The 16,899-nt window shown below is 46.8% G+C and overlaps 1 protein-coding gene across 1 annotated transcript in view; it reads left to right on the forward strand.

Annotated features, from left to right (window-relative positions):
* The first annotated feature begins 14,543 nt into the window (after positions 1 to 14,543).
* Positions 14,544 to 16,899, forward strand: part of SLC25A47 (solute carrier family 25 member 47) — a 19,645-nt gene continuing 17,289 nt past the window's right edge. Inside the window, exon 1 of the mRNA XM_015424439.1 lies at positions 14,544 to 14,598. Coding sequence (XP_015279925.1) covers positions 14,544 to 14,598 — 55 coding nt within the window. The remainder of the gene's footprint in view (positions 14,599 to 16,899) is intronic.

Consider the following 16,899-nt stretch of genomic DNA (forward strand, 5'->3'; position numbering starts at 1 on the left):
CTTGGTGGGGGCCTGGAGTTCCCCTGGTATTATAACTGACCTCCAGACTACAGAGATCAGTTTCCCTGGAGGAAATGGCAGCTTCAGAGGGTGGTTGCTGTGGAACGACATTCATGCCGAGCGCCCTGCCCTCCGCCAAACTCCACCCTTCCCAGACCGCATCCCCAGATCTCCAGGAATTTCCCAAGCTGGAGTTGGTAACCTTAGCACCGGGGTTGGCCATCCTCCAGGTGGGACCTGCAGATCTGGAATTACAACTGGTCTCGACACTACAGAGGGCGGTTCCCCTGGAGAAAATGGCCACTTTGGAAGGTGGACTCTACGGCATTAGACCCTACTGAGGTCCCTCCCCTCCCCAACTCCTGCTGTTCCCAAGCTCCAGCCCTCAAATAAGAACATAAGAGACGCCAATGTTGGATCAGGCCAAAGGCCCATCCAGTCCAACACTCTGTGTCACACAGTGGCCAGAAATACCAGGAGCCATCAGGAGGTCCACCAGTGGGGCCAGGACATTAGAAGCCCTCCCACTGTTGACCCCCCCAAGCACCAAGAAGACAGAGCATCACTTGCCCCAGAGCCCCTATCTATACCTTGTGGCTAATAGCCACTGATGGACCTCTGCTCCATATGCCTATCTAATTCCCTTTTGAAGCCGTCCATGCTTGTATCTTTGGGAATTCCCCAAACCAGAGTTGGCAAACCTAGCTGGCAGCCCAGCAGGGTTTTGTTTTGGGGGTTTTTTGGGGAAGAACATGGCAGGACAGGACAGGACAACATTCCTGACGCCAGTGGGTTGGCGCTGCACATTGCTTTGCAGTGTGAGTCACGCAGGATCCAACCCTTTGTCTTCTGAGATATACGTTCTGCCTCTTTGGGCTGTGTTGTTTTTTTTGTTTTTTTAAATACACCACACCTTGTCCAAGTCAAAACGCTCTGATCTTGTGTGTTTTTCAGTTGTGCAAATATGTTGCCCGTCCAACGGGTTTGCATTAAACAATGGGAATAATAAGTAACTGTGATAACAAAGGAATTCCTGTGGAATAAACTATCGCCTGGGAACCTCGGAATGTTCTCTGGATATCTTTTTTCCCTAAGGGGGAAAAATGTCATGTTGGAAAGAAAATATCAAAGATATCACAGCTGCCCGTATTTGCGAAAACACATTGGCTCTCAAAATAATTTCGATGGAACTTCATGATGATTTTTTTTTTAATGTTAAAAGCTGGTTTTTGGTTTTTTTTAAAAAATGGCCTTTTCACATTCTCCTTTTGCGATTTGTTTTTGCTTCCTGATTTTTTCTCCTTCCTGTCTGATTTTGCACTAGGCCATTTCCCACAGCTGGCTCCATTACTGGAGCCCCATCCTACCCCCTGGCACAGACAGACAGAAGAAGGGAATGTCCTTCAGAAGACACAAAGTATTTTATTTCTACTTGCATAACTGCAGCCAGCCTCCGAAGAAATAGATTAGGAGGAGGAGGAGGAGGAGCATCCGGGACAAAAGATTGTTATATCCAAGCAGAGGTGAGCCCCAGTGCCTCTCATCTTGGATATTTAAGGGCTAAGAGCAACTCTGTTTGCTTTAAATCCCAATGACACAACCAGCTGGCCCAAAGGCAGCTTGCTGGCAGCAGGTCTCTGGTGGTGGAGGAAAGCGCCATCCAGTTGCTACTGACTTATGGCAACCCACAGGGCTTTCAAGGCAAGAGACATTTAGAGGTGGTTTGCCATTGCCTGTCCCTATGTAAGGAACTTGGGACTTCTTAGTTGGTCTCCCATCCAAGGGCTAACCAAGGCAGACCCTGCTTAGTTTCCAAAGTTTGACGAGATCAGGCTAGCCTCCTGGGCCACCCAGGGCGGGGTAAGCTGGTCTCTAGACTGTAGTAAGCTATTACTGGCTTGTATGTGTGGAAGATAACAGAGGACATTGCAGTGAAGGAGGTAACACTCCAGGATCGGTGGTAGACCCCTCACAACTCTCTACCCCCCGACCACTGCCAGGGCTCTTTTTGTAGAAAAAGCCCAGCAGAAACTCATTAGCATAACAGGCCACACCCAACAGCAGAAACTCATTAGCATATTAGGCCACACCCCTGACAGCACAGCTCATTTTCTGCTGTTGGGTGTGGCCTATTATGCTAATGAGTTCCTGCTGGGCGTGGCCAACCTGGGAGCCAGCCGGAACTCCGTTCCTGTGCGTTCCTGCCCAAAAATAGCCCTGCTGCTGGCAATGGCTGAGGAATTTCTTACAAGATCAACATTTGCCTCCATGCTACGTCCTGAGTAGAAAATGTTATTTATTCAGTATATTTTAGCCCACCCTTCTTCCAAGGAGCTCAGGAGAGTATATACAACTCTCCCCTCATCCATTTTTATCACAACAACCCTGTGAGGTACAATAAAAGAACATAAAAAGAGCCTTGCTGGTCCTAGCAGCGAGAGTTTAGCATCCCGTTTCACACAGTGTCCAGCCAGTTGTCTTGGATGTAGGGTTCCCAACCTCCAGGTAGAGCCTAGAGAACTCCCAGAATTACGCCTGAGCTCCAGATTATAGAGATCAGCTCCCTTGGAGAAAATGGCTGCTTTGGAGGGTGGACTTTATGGTATGATAATCCACGGAGGTCTCACCCCTCCCCCAAACCCACCCTACTCAGGCTCCACTCCCAAAACCTCCAGGTATTTCCCAACCCAGAGTTCGCAACCCTACCTGCAGGGTCAACAAACAGGGCACAAAGGTCAAGGTTGCCTCCTGGCACAGGTATTCAGAGGCTTAGGATGAGGCAATCACTTTCATCACTTTAGCTAGGATTCACTGATGAACCTATCATCCATGAATCTGTCTAACCCCCTTTGAAAGCCAACTACTCTTGTGGCTGTCACTTCATCCACTGGCAGTGAATTCTACAATTTAACTACTCGTTGAGTAAAGAAATACTTCCTGTTGTCTGTTCTGAACCTATTGCTGGTCAACGTTATTCCTGGGGGCAGCTGAGTTGTAGTATTACGGAAGAAGGAGAAACAGTTCTCTCTATCCACTTTCTCTACCTTGTGCATAATTTTATAAACCTCTATCATGTCCATCCCCCAAGGCATATTTTTTTCTAGACTGAACAGTCCCAGACTCTTCAACCTCTCCTCATATTGGTTGCCCTCTTTTGCATGTTTTCCCAGCCCTGAATATCTTTTTTGAGATACGGTAAACTGTACACAGGGGCAGTATAGTACTGGCTGTTCTATTTTCAGACCCTGTTCTCATCATCTCCAGCATGGTGTTTGCCTTTTTAACCACTTGATGGGCCCAAGGAAGCTCTGAGCCACATTCAGAGCTCTTCATGTGCTATAGCCATTCACTTTCGAACCATTTATAGCAGCCAAGAACCACATGCTTGAATGATACCTTTTTTAAATGGGCTGCTGTGATGGACTGCACTTTTAAAAGCTTAGAAGTGCTGTGTAAACAGATGAAGGACTGTGAAGGGTTAATTCTTCACAGAGCCAGAGAGCCTTGAGTGACAGGCTGCTCCAAGGAATCTGATTGGTTAGCATCAGCTGAGCAGAGAGAGACTTCTGAATTGGATGCTAAGGAGGACTGAGTCTGATTTCAGCCCTAGCTGAGAAGAGTCGACTACTGACAGTTTCGGAATTTAGCCCTGACTGAGAGCAGTTTAACACAGACAGGAGAACTGGGGAAAGTTGGTGAGGATGAGTGGGTAGTTAGACGGACACTCCCATTCATGCCAAAGAAAGGAGATAGATCATCTAGTAAGAGGAGAATTTCCTTACCCAGTCAAACCGGGAGTTAGCTCTGAAGAGTGTAGAGATCTCTGTCGTGTGGTTAGAAACTGCCTTTAGAGACTTTAAGAGTCAGTTAAAACTCAAGACGAGTACTGGTGTTTCAAGACAAGGCCGCGCAGGGCTCTTTTTGTAGCAGGAACTCCTTTGCATATTAGGCGACACCCCCCTAATGTAGCCAATCCTCCAAGAGCTTACAGAGCTCTTCTTACAGGGGCTACTGTAAGCTCTTGGAGGGCTGGCTACATTAGGGGAGTGTCACCTAATATGCAAAGGAGTTCCTGTTAAAAAAGAGCCCTGCCTGGAAACCAAAAGAGTAAGAGAATACTCGAAGAAGGTGTACTGAAGTGTTTTGGGGGAAACACTGGAACAAAAGCCTCTCAACATAAAGGTCTCCCAGAATTACAAGTGACCTCAACATAAAGTTTTAAGTCACTGTGAAAAGCTTAAGAAACTCATTAGCCTGTAACATAAGAACTAAAGTTGGTGTATGTACTGGTTTTACCTCAGAAATTTCAGCCCCTGATTTCACCTGACCTTTCCGTTCTACGTTAAAAAAAATTAATTTTTGAATTTCAAAATGCCTCGAATGCCATTTAAGTTGTTTAAGTTAAAGTGGGCTCCCGATCATTCCCTAGTGTTCCTGAGCTGAGCCAACAACCAAAATATCCTACTGTGACAGGGTGGAACAACCAGAGTTCTTCAGCAAAGAAGAAAACACATTACTCGGGCAGCTCAGTCAGTGAAGGGAACAAAAAACAGAGGCAAAATCTTGCCTCTGTGGGAGGGAAGTGGACTGGGCTGTCATACCTGTCTTCTGTACTGTGTGATTCAGAGTTGTGCTTGTGTGGTTCTCCTTGCAAATAGCACAACAAGGTATTGCTGGCTGAGGTTACTGATCTCACAGGTCTATTTATGGAGTGTGAGAGCATCCTCTCAGATTTGGGCAGCCCCTGATAAACTTGCCAGGTCAGCTTGGAGGCAAAATCCTTATGTCCTGAAATGTTGATATACTGAGGGAGAGCACATTGGAGTGAGCAGGAATTCAAGTGGCTGCCTATAGAAGAGAGGAGCAGAATGGGAGCAGATTTGCTTTAAACCATGCATGAAAGGCTGCTAGAGACATAAATGGGTGGGTGGGTGGACAAGGACTGTGGATTTACAGCTATAGGATCTACATTGTTTCCAGGTAGAAAATAATTGTGGTCCTGGATGTGATGATGGGCGTCATGTATGGTGCTTGAAGCACCGGTGCCCACAGTAAGCCTGAGGTGGTCATGCTTTAGGGTTCCCATTTGCCTGCATATGGTGGGAGAACTCCAGCCAACTTTCATCCTTGTCCACTGATGCTCAGCTGATTAACAGGTGGAAACCAGGGCCAAAGGGGTGTGTGTGTGATCATCCTGGGGAGAAAAATTAAAAAATACAATAGTGCCCCATCAGTTCACAGGAAGTTCTGACCATAGAGATCCTGACGATTCCTAGAGCTACCAGAAGTGGCAAGGGTACTCTAGCAATGGACAGGAACTTTATGGTCAGAATTTCAGAAAGGAGTTAAGACCTTATTTTTCATTTTAATTTTTCTCCTGGGATGCTGCTCCCAGCAACACTGCTGCTGATTGCCCTAGCATGCTTCCATCCTCGTCTCTACCACCAAGGAATGCATGAGACACTCATGGGGGCAATAAATGTGTCTATATTGCTGCAAGCCACAACATATCTTCCAGTGCCACGCCAGCAAGGAGGTCAATGCCACTTCTTCCATGCATGCTCCCCATGCCGTTTCTCTCTCCCCCCTCTCACTCACTCACTCACTCACTCACTCACTCACTCACTTTTAGCCCCATTACAGCTCCTACACAGCACAATGGCCTCTAAGGCCCATCCCAGTACCTAGCCCCATCCCTGGGGTTGGGGGCCTGACTCCTTCCAGCACCAGCTGTTCTGGCTAAACCACAATGGGATGTCTTCGCAGTCCATGGCAGGTGACAATGCCAGCCAGCCCTGCTCTATGCTGTAGGGATCTAGCCAGACCTGGCCTATATGGGCTGATCCCCATAACCTTGGTCTCCATTGGCTCCCTCAGCCTGTGCTCGACCAGTCACCACCTCCCAGATGGGATCTGTCCCCCCATGAGTGGGGTCACATTACAACAATACTGTGGTCTATTATGTTTCTGAGTCACAGAGTGAAACCAAAGTGAGAGATATTCTGAATAAGGTCATTAACCGTCCGTTCTCAGAATAATTGTATCAGACACAATGTACCCTAAAGTAGCTGTGGGCAAGCAGCTAAAAATGTTATATCTGTATCCACCCTTTCTATGACATTAAAATGTGGTCAAATATAAAGTTATAAAATTAGATCAGCAAATCCCAACATGGCGCCCGGGGGGCACCCGGGGGGCACCCGGGGGGCACCATGTCAACTGATATTCAGGTCTCCCAGAATTACAAGTGACCTCAAGACTTCAGAGATCAGTTCCCCTGGAGAGAACATGACTGCTTTGGAGGGTGGACTCTATGGTATTATACCCCGCTGAGGTCCCTTACCTCTGCAAACCCTGCCCTCCCCAATCTCCCGGATCTCCAGGAATTTTCCAACCTGGAGTTGGTAATCCTAAAGTCATGTGAGACTCTACATATCACAGCCAAAGAGTTGGGATATGGTATTGTTATCTATGCGGCCCGCCACAAGGCACCCGCAAGAAAGACAGGAGCTTGGCTCCCCAGGACAATAGGACCTCGGATCCTAGTTCCCCACTAGCTGACCAATAGGCTTCTTGGTGGGAAATTCAAACCCTCCAATGGAGTGGGAGGCCCGGGGACGGGAGTGTATATAGTTGGCCTTGCAGGGCCGTTGTATGTTCTATGTTAAGTACGCAATAAACGTGTGCAACCGCATGTCGTAGTCCGAGTCCTCCATGCGGCGAACCCAGTACTTTTCAGGTAGTTCAAAATCTAACATGTTGTCAGTGTATCAGATATGAGCAGGAATCCCTTCTTCAATTGATCCATCCAATAATACCAAATTTGGCTGCTTTCTGTATTCATCTGAGCAGGGAACCTCAGAGAAATGTTGGGAGTGCTAAAGCTGGAACTTTAACCACACTTGTTAGGGAATAGGTTCCATTGAACACTACAGGACTTAGTTCTGAGTAAATGTGCTAAGAAGCAAGCTGTAAATGTACTTCCTTGTTACCAGAAGAGAAAGTTCATTCATTCGGATTGTGGCTGTTTGTTTTTCTTCCCTGATTGTGGCAGCAGCTTCAAGCTTCCATCTCCTGAGACTATTTTGGGCCTTGGCAAATCTCTATTGCTTGCTATATTTGGGGCATGGAAATCCCTGGTGAATATGAAAAGACCTGTCTTTACTGTCACTCTTGCTGCATCAGAGAAAGGTCAACTGGTGTCTTCTGTGGATGAACCTTATTTGATGCACACACATTCATTTTGTCTCATTTCAACAGTGTCCATGAAAGGCTCTCCATAATGTCAGCTGTGCCCTCTTCAAAGCATTTACCAAGAGGGAATAGTTCACTACAGGAGGTGTTACTACTACAACAACATTATGTCATGTCAGAACTCTGCTTGGACTCTCTTTTGAACAGCTGGTTCCTCTCTTAGATGCTCATTCCCTTGCTTTTGTGCAGTCACGGCTTCCTCTTTTTCAGTGCACGGTGAGTGAGCGAAATATGGGGAAATATAATGCTTCAAGTGTCACAGCTGGAGTGTCTACATATAGCACATCTGTAATACATGCATGCTAATAAGGTAACCGTGACTTGAAGGTCTTCTTTAAAAGTCCCTATTGCTTTATTTATTTGAGATATTTATACCTAGCTTTTCTCCCCAGTGGGAACCCAGAGTGGCTGACAAGATCTTTCTCCTCTCCTCCTTCTCCCTAGACCAAGCAGACTGGTTTGCCAGGAACTGCTTGGCAACCAGCAGGGGAAATTAAGAGTGGTGGGGGCCCTTGCTGGCAATGTAATTACATCACTGGCAATGCACTAGCATCACTTCCTGTGTATTCAGAGATGACATCAGCATGTTGCCAGTCCAAAGGATGTTGAGGATGTTCTGCCATTTTGGCAAAACTCTATGGTTAAACCATAGTTAAACCATAGACTCTATGGTTAAACCATGTGGTTAAACCAAATGGCAGAGTGCCTCCAGCATTCCCAAGCAACAAGCTGAAGTCACTTCTGGGGCGCACGGATTACATCAGCAAGTCAGGAGGATGCTGCTGGTGTTCCCCTTTGTTTGCCACCATTTCCCCCACCACGGGCTAGCTGAGTGGTGGTGGGGAAATGTCAGCAAGGAGCAAGGGATCCCCCACCACCAGTGGGGTTCTTTTTTGGCAAGCCTACAAGTACATGGCTAAGGGAGGACCCATCGTTCTGTAGCTAGGGTTGCCAGCTCCGAATGGGGAAATACCTGGAGATTTGAGGGGTGGAGTAGGGCTGCCAAGTGGGGGAGGGTGGCGGGTAAACCCCCGCTTTGGAGGACCGATTTCCACCGCTGCGGAATCGGGCACCAGGGGAAACCCCACTCCGGCGTGCGCGTCACCAGGAAGTGACGTGGGCACGCTGGGCACGCTGGGGGCGAGGCCATGGCCATACAAGGGAAAACTCTATGGTTTTCCCTTGTATGGCCGTGGCCCCGCCCCCAGCGTGCCTGGCGTCCTCCCGTCACTTCCGGGTGATGAGCGTGCGGCGTGCGCGTGCGCTCACGCACAAAACACCAGCCGGGAGCCCCCCGCTCCCGGCGAAGATACACTTGGCAACCCTAGGGTGAAGCCTGGGCAGGGTGGGGTTTGGGGAAGGGAAGGACTTTGGCAGGGTACAGTGCCATAAAGTTTGAAGTCATTTTCTTCAGGGGAACTGATCTTGGTCTCTTGGAGATCAATTGTAATAGTGGGAGATCTCCAGGTACAACTTGGGGGTTGGTAGCCCTATCTGTAGCAGTGCTTGTGTTTTGCATCCATGAGGTTGAAGCTTCAGTCCCTAGGGCCCACAACCTAACCAAAGAGCTATCAGAACAAGAGACCAACAAAGAGCCAGCACAAGAAAGCCTGTTTGCATAACTGAAACTATGCAATTGATAATCATGATAATTGTATTGCAAAATCCCGGTTGACTAAAGTTCCGGGCTCTGATGGAAAATGCTGGAAATGTAAGACCCAGGTGGGTTCTTATTATCATGTATGGTGGACATGTAAGGAAGTGCAACATTACTGGAAGGAGGTGCAAATGTTGTTAGTGCAAATAACAAACATACAAATTCCGCTAGACCCAGAGATATTCCTTTTAAATATACTCCCTGATAAGTGGAATAGAAAAGAAAAATATGTGATTCTGCATCTAATAACGGCAGCGAGAATTGTGTTCGCAAATTGTTGGAAAAACGAACGGGTACCAAGTAGGGGTGAGGTGATCACTAAAATAACAGAAGTCGTAGAAATGAATAATTTAACACAAAAAATCCACGGGAATATGAAATCAGTATTTCAGAATGTTTGGTCACAATTTTACAAATGGTTGGAGCATATTTAATTATACAGTTTACAAGGTTGTATAAAAGAGATTTATTTAAGTATTGAGACTTAAGAAGAGAATCTAGAAGGAGATCTGGTTCTATGTTGTTATACGTTGTATGTAATTTGTTTTATGTGTTTGTCTGTTGGTAATGGTATGTAGTAGAGGTAGTTGGTGATGTTCTGCTAAAGTCTGTGTAGAAAATAATAAAAATTATTTTTTTTAAAAAAAAAGATAATCATGATAATTGAAATGTTGATTTAGGATCCAAGCCAAATACTGGTTATTGCATGAGATCTCACAATCAGGAGCCGGAGGGTAGGGAGGTGCAAGGGGACCGTTTGGGGCTTACTTCCCTGCTGACATGGCAGGATATAATGGTGGAGAATTGTATTGGAACCCAGAAATAACTGGTGACACTTTCATATAGAGTCTCTCAGAAATGATGTCCCTTCCAGACTCTGATGCAAACCCCCCCCCCCTTTTCCTGCTGCATCAATGGGCAAATGATCCCTGAGCTGTTTGGCTGGTTGGTGGCTTGAGCCGTTCCCTGGCTGGCAGGAAGAGGATCAGGTCTGGCCAGCCAATTTAGGGCTCAGAAAGTCCTTGGGACAGCTCTACTGACAATAAGTGTTAAACATACACAGGAGCACCTGCTCAGTTGTTTTAGGTTCGAGAGAGTTTGGTGTAGTGGTTAGGAGCGCGGACTCTAACCTGGGAAGAAGAGGAGGAGGAGGAGGAGGAGGAGATTGGATTTATACCCCACCCTTCACTTGGCGTCTCAGAGCAGTTTACAAACTCCTTTCCCTTCCCCTCCTCACAACAGACACCCTGTGAGGTAGGTGGGGCCAAGAGAGCTCTGACAGAAATTGCTCTTTCAAGGACAGCTCTGACAGAAAATAGGCATGAGTGACTAGGCCTATTTAAGGAACTTTAGAGAAACAAGAACTGTACACCGACTGGAACCATTACACTTATGACACTATACTGAAACCACTGCACTCTTATACTTCTAAATAAATTCTATTTAAGAGAAAACAACTGTTTTATTTTGAGTAAGGATCCCTATTTCTACCTTAGAGCCATTCCCATGTAGAAGACGAAGAAGAGAGAAGAGATTGGATTTATACCCCGCCCTTCGCTCTGAGACTCCAAGTGAAAGGCAGGGTATAAATCCTCCTCCTCCTCCTTCTTCCTCCTCCTGCCATAAAAATCTTTGCCTGCCATTTCCTTCACATAATGGTTGTTCTAGCATCCTGACTAGCACCCTCCAATGTAAATATTTCACCGTATTTGACTCTAGAACCATACCTTGCTGCCACTTGACCCAGTGAAGTTTGCCAACCACAAGCTGGGGCTGGGAGATCTCCTGGAATTACAGCTAGTCTCCACACTTCAGTTCCCCTGGAGAAAATGGCCACTTTCAATGGTGTACAATGCCATAGAGTCTACCCTCCAAAGCAGCCACTTTTTCCTAGGGTTGCCAGCCTCCAGGTGGGACCTCGGGATCTCCCGCTTTTACAACTGATCTCCAGCTGACAGAGATCAGCTCCCCTGGAGCTGGAGAAAAATGGATGCTTTGGAGGATGGAGTCTATGGCATTATATCCCTCTGAGGTCTCTCCCCTCCTCAAACCCAACCCAACCCTCCCTAGAATCTCCCCTCCCATTTCTATGAATTTCCTAACCTCTCTCTCTCCTCTTGGCAATCCCCATATCCTCTCCCTGCCGCATTCTCTCCTTCTCAACCTACTTTTTATCTGCCTCCCATCTTCAGTTATATTTATTCTGTAGTTACTTCAGTTATACCTCACATTTCTCCACAGTGGGGATTAACACAGTTTTCAATATTCTCTTTTCCTCCTTTTTCTCCATAACAATCTCTGAGGTAGGTTAGGCTGAAAGTATGAGACTGGTCCAAAATCACCCAGTCAGCTTCCGCAGCAAAATGGGGATCTAAACCTGCGTTTCACAGACCCTAATCTGAAGCTCTAACTGCTACACCACACTGGATTTCATAGGGCGGCTGCTGTTGAACAGTGGCAAGCAGTCAGGCCTACTTGAGTCATGCAAGTCAAGCAGCATCAAGTCACCCAGAGGTTGCTGCCAGGCCTAATGTTGCCAACCTCCAGGGAAGACCTGGAGATCCCTGCAGAGTTACAACTGAACTCCGGATATCTGTCCCCCGGGAGAAAATGGCTGCTTTGGAGGATGGGCTCTGTGGCATTATACCATGCTGAGGCGTCTCCCTTCCCCTCCACAAACCCTGCCCTCCTCTGACTTCATCACAAAATCTCCAGGAATTTCCCAGCCTGCAGCTGGCAACTCTAGCCAGGCCTGGCCCCAATGAATTCTCCCTCAAAGGCCAAAATAGGGCTGGAAAGGTTTGCTCGTAGAGCTTTGTACCTCTATGTGTTTTAGATAAGCCTTTGGCCTTTTATTTTGAGTGATTTGTTACAGAGCTTCTTAAATGTATTCTTGTTTGAGGTGAACTCTCCGACAGCCTTATTTTAAAAAATATATCATATGGGAGGATGTTTTGGTTTTGAAGCCTTGAGAATTGAGCAGATAATTAGCTGAAGCTGGATAATTATCTTGGTCTTTGAGGGAGAATTCATTGGGGCCAGGCCTGGCTAGAGTTGCCAACGCTGGGTGTTGGCGCGCAGATCTCCTACTTTCAGTCTTGCGGTGGCCTTGAAGTGGTGAGCTGAAGAAAGAAAGTATTTGCTTAGAAATATTTTTAAAAATGAAAGAAAGATATAAGTTCCTACAATTAATTAGTAGATCCCTGGGAAGAGGAGTTGGAGAAGGAGTAGTGGAGATAAGAGTTGGAGGAGGAGTAGATAAGAAACCAAGTGAAGTGAAGTGAACATTGCTTGTTGCTGTTTTTCCCCTCCCTAACTGTGTCCTAAGGCTTGGAACTGAAGAATAACTTATTTGTATTGTGGGTCAAATTACTATTTGTATTGTGGGTCAAAAGTTGCCTTTCCCGCAGTATGTTCAGGAATATGGATTATCGGGAAGCATCAAGGAAGATTAGGACGAGGGTGATTGACCTTGATCCTGCCAGTACACTAGCCCAGGCAAGGCCTCTTTGCTTCATCTCCGGCTCCGCACTAGGGATTCCTCCCTCTCTGACCCATCCCTCATATTTTAAGCTTCTTGCAGTCCCTAGTAGCCCCAAGTGTGCTTTTATGCTTGCCAGGCTGAATGTCCTGCCCACTGCAGAACCGGGAGGACACTATGCTAAAATTCCATTTTCAGAGCGTTTTTGTGGTTGTGTATAGAGATGGTAGCTTTAGAGATGGTAGACCATCTTTTGCTATTTTGTGATAAATGGACTGTTCTCTCTCTCTTTTTAAAGTAAAGGTTTCCCTTGCTGGAAAGCCAGTTGAATCTGACTCTAGGGGGCGGTGCTCTTCTCCATTTCCAAGACGAAGCCTTTTCCATGGTCTTGTGGCCAGCATGACTAAACACCAAGGTGCACAGGACACTGTTACCTTCTCACTGAAGCAGTATCCAGGGGTCGTTTAGTAGAAAAAGAGCTAGGGGAACTCATTAGCATAACTCATTAGCATATGCCACACCCCCTGACATCACCGGAAGTGTGTCATAAGGCCACACACCCCGCCCCCAACGGTCCCGGCCGCCGGCCTTGCAACTCCACTGCCGAGCCCCATGAAGGGCCCGGCGGTGGACCTGCAAGGCCGGCGGGAGTGCAAGGAAGCCCCGCGAAGGCCCTCCCTGGCCCCAGGCAGGCAGGGGTGGGGAGAGGCAGGGAGGAAGCAACTTACCCTCCCTCTTCTCCTGCCTCCTCCTGGCTGAATGAAGGCCGGAAGCGGGGCGGCCGGAAGCAGGGGGCGGGGCTTCGTCATGTGCCCCCCCGTACCCCACCCGGGGGAACTGCGATCCCCCGCGATCCCCCCCGAAATGACCTCTGGCAGTACCTATTTATCTACTTGCAGTTTCTTGCTTTCAGACTGCGAGGTTGGCAGGAATTGGGGCCATAGACGGGAGCTCACTCCATCACGCGGCACTAGGGACTCGAACTGCCGAACTACTGACCTTCTGGTCTGAAGCTCAGCATCTTAATTTCTGAGCCACCGTGGCCTGTTCTCTTTGGATTACCCCTATTTTGTCTAGATATCAGCTTCCACATGAGTTCTGGGTGGTATCTCTATTGCTAAGCAGATCATGATCCAGAAATAAATCTATCTGTTGCAAAATATTTGACAATAGTGATTTCCTTAAACTGCTAAAATGAGTATTATCTTGGGAACCTTATGAGTGATTGTATGGGTCTACTGTTGTATCATCATCGTCGTCATCATCATCTTATTTTCATTTGTCTTTTATACATTTTAAAATTAATAATTTTTAAAATAAATTGTAGTCTTCTCATGCGATATATGTATTTTATTGCTCTTGATTGTTCTGTTATATTCTGTTATGTTATGCTGGCTTTGTCTGTTTTGTTTGTTTTGCTCTGCTGTGATGTATTAGTTTTATGCTTAAGACCTTTGGTTGCCTAATAATAAAGGAAAGGTCTGGAAAGGTTGCCTAATAATAAAGGAAAGGGCCCTTACCTTTTACAGACAGCACCAAACTTGAAATGCTGTGGTTGCCTAGCAACAGCCACTGAGGGAATCCATTGCTTAAAGTTACAGGCACTCCTTATATCATTTCCAGATTTTTTAAGCTGTATTTTTTTTCAGATTTCACATTTTTCTGCAAAACTAGGATCCTTTTCAGGTTTGTAGAAAGATCTGTCTTAATCTGTTCACAGCTCCAATCACTGGGTTTAAGTATCCAAAGATATTCTGACTTCGGTATTAGAATATACAAGTGGGGGGCATGATCCCATCTCCCTCACACACACTTTCTCTCCAGGCCCAGTGTCACCCCCGGGCTCTCCTGCAGCAGCCAGGCCCACTGCCTTTCCCCCATCCCTGCCCTCGGCAGCTGTCCTAGAGCTGCTCAAAGCGGGCTTACTGAGGCTTCCTTTCCCCCCTCCCTGCTCTTGGCGGCTCAGCCAGAACAGTTCCCGGTGGGCTTGCTGAGGCTTCTTTTCCCCTCTCCCCACACTTGGCAGCTTGGTCAGAGCTGCTCCAGGTGGGCTCGCGGAGGCTTCCGTTCCCCACTCTTGGTAGCTGTCCTGGAGCTGCTTGAGGCGAGCTCATCAAGGCTTCCCCCCTGCTCGCAGGCCCAGTGCGACTCATGGTTTGCATTGCTGGTGGTGGCATGCTCCTGGGCTCCACCGCTGCCAGGCCCAGTGAGGCTCCCGGCTTCGCTACCATTGCTAAACCCAGCATGGCTCCCTTGTACTGTCAATGAATGCTGGAGGTAAATGCATTCTCTGCACTTCCGCAGAGAATGCTACCTTACTTGGGGGGGAATTACTCCCCCTCGGATAGTTTTTTTTAAGATTTAAGATTTTTCTGCACACCTAGGGGTGCCCCAAGTGTGCAGAAAAATCTCTTTCCCCTCCATGTGCCTCCTATCTGCGGGAATAAGTATCTGCACATAGGGGGCACAGTTGGGAATTAGATATATAGATGTATGTATGTATGTATGTATGTATGTATGTATGTATGTATGTATGTATGCAGGGCTATTTTTGGGCAGGAACGCACAGGAACGGAGTTCCGGCTGGCTTCCAAGTTGGCCACGCCCAGCAGGAACTCATTAGCATAATAGGCCACACCCAACAGCAGAAACTCATTAGGATGGGCTACATTAGGGGTGTGTGGCCTAACATGCAAAGGAGTTCCTGCTACAAAAAAAGGCCCTGGGTTTTGACAACAAACAACGTAAACAGAATAACAAGCAAAAGGTGGGTGTGGCTGGATAACCACACTTCTGGTAACATGTGGGTGCGTTCTAATGTGCTAATGGGCTGTGCTGTCAGGGGTGTGGCCCAATATGCTAATTGGTTCCTGGTGTTGGGTGTGGCCTATTACGCTAATGAGTTCCTGCTGGGCTTTTTCTACAAAAAGAGCCCTGCGAGGCCCCTCCCCAAACCCTGCCTTCTCCTGGATCCACCCCCAAAGTCTCCAGGTATTTTCTAACCCAGACCTGGCAACCCTAGGTTAGTTACAAAGACTCTAATCTGGGAGAACCAGGTTTGATTCAGCAGTCCTCTACATGCAGCTGCTGGAACTCTGGACCCAGACAGAAAAGCCCTGATCACCTTCCTCAACCCCACTGTAACAGTGCACAGAGGCTGACCTTCTGCATAGGACTAGTGGGAAGGCAGCTTCCTATTTTGTTTATTTATTTAGCAAATTTATATGTAGCTTTTATTTTGTCTTGGAACGGAGGATGCAAAATGGGTTAGAAACTTTAAAATAGACCATCTTAAGTCACTCAAAATACTGCATCAACACATCCATTGCTCACACTGCCCTATTATTCCAAAACTCAAAATTAGGGCAGGGGCAGGAGTTATGTATATGAAAAGGGCACATGCAGACCACAAAATACATCACGTCTGAAGTACAGATTAATGTACACTGCAGATGAAATTGGGCTTGTGATGGAATGATGGTATTGATGGCTGGATAATAAGCAGAATGCAGGAATCTGGTGATGGGAAAGCTAACCACATTTGATGCTTGTGTTCTCCTACACTGTAATTACCTTGTGGTTTCCTTAATCATCCTGAATTACAGTGTAGCAATATTCTGCTTTTTACATTTGAATGTGTTCACAGAGGTCATTAGAATAGCCCTTAGCTCGTCACCTTTCCTGGTCTTCTCATAAACACACTATTAGAAAATATGTTGCATTTTCCTAACATCTTTGAAGTCAAGTTTTATTTACTTTTATTTCATTTCAGTTAGAAAATATCTGTGTCGCCTCTCCAGAGCACCTGAATGAGTATCAGTTTGAATACTTCGTATTCACTACTTTGCTCTGCAATATACATGCAAAGTGATTGTCTTCTCTGTATATTTTTGGATTCTTTTGTGGATACATTCATTTTCTGTTCCAGATATTATGTATCTAAATCTTTTAATTTGCTGAATAGTAAAGTAATTCTCATACTGAACAACAGGAAAAATGTATCATTATTAATTATCATTGTTGTAGTTGTTACACGCTCCCCGCTTCCCCATGCAGTGAGAAGTTACAGAGGGAGAACACATCTGGGTGGTTCCTTTTGGACAGGCCCGTAGCTAACATGGGGCCCACGGGGCCCGGCCCCCTTGTGTTTCTTCTGGGCCCCCTCCCTCCAGGGCTGCCCCCAAAGTGCTCCAACTTACCACCTGCACTGTACTTCCATTTAATTAGCTGGCGGGCCCCCCCAAGGCCCCCTCCCAAAGAATTCCCTAGCTACGGGGCTGCTTTTGGAGAAGATAGCATGGCAATTTTCATGGCATTCTCTGTATTTATGGATGAAGGGCTGGATCCAACCAGTTTTTCTGCTGTTTGAAAGGGGAGGAAGGGTCCCCTTTGACCACTCAAAAATTCTCTGCTGTGCTTGGGAATTCTTGGGGGTGGGGTAATGATGTGCAACAGTGTGCAGCATTGCAATGTCATTTCCAGTCACATAACTGGAAGTGATGTCACA

The sequence above is a fragment of the Gekko japonicus genome, unplaced genomic scaffold (genome assembly GCF_001447785.1).
Source record: "Gekko japonicus isolate JY-2015 unplaced genomic scaffold, Gekko_japonicus_V1.1 scaffold44, whole genome shotgun sequence".
Lineage (NCBI taxonomy): Eukaryota > Metazoa > Chordata > Lepidosauria > Squamata > Gekkonidae > Gekko > Gekko japonicus.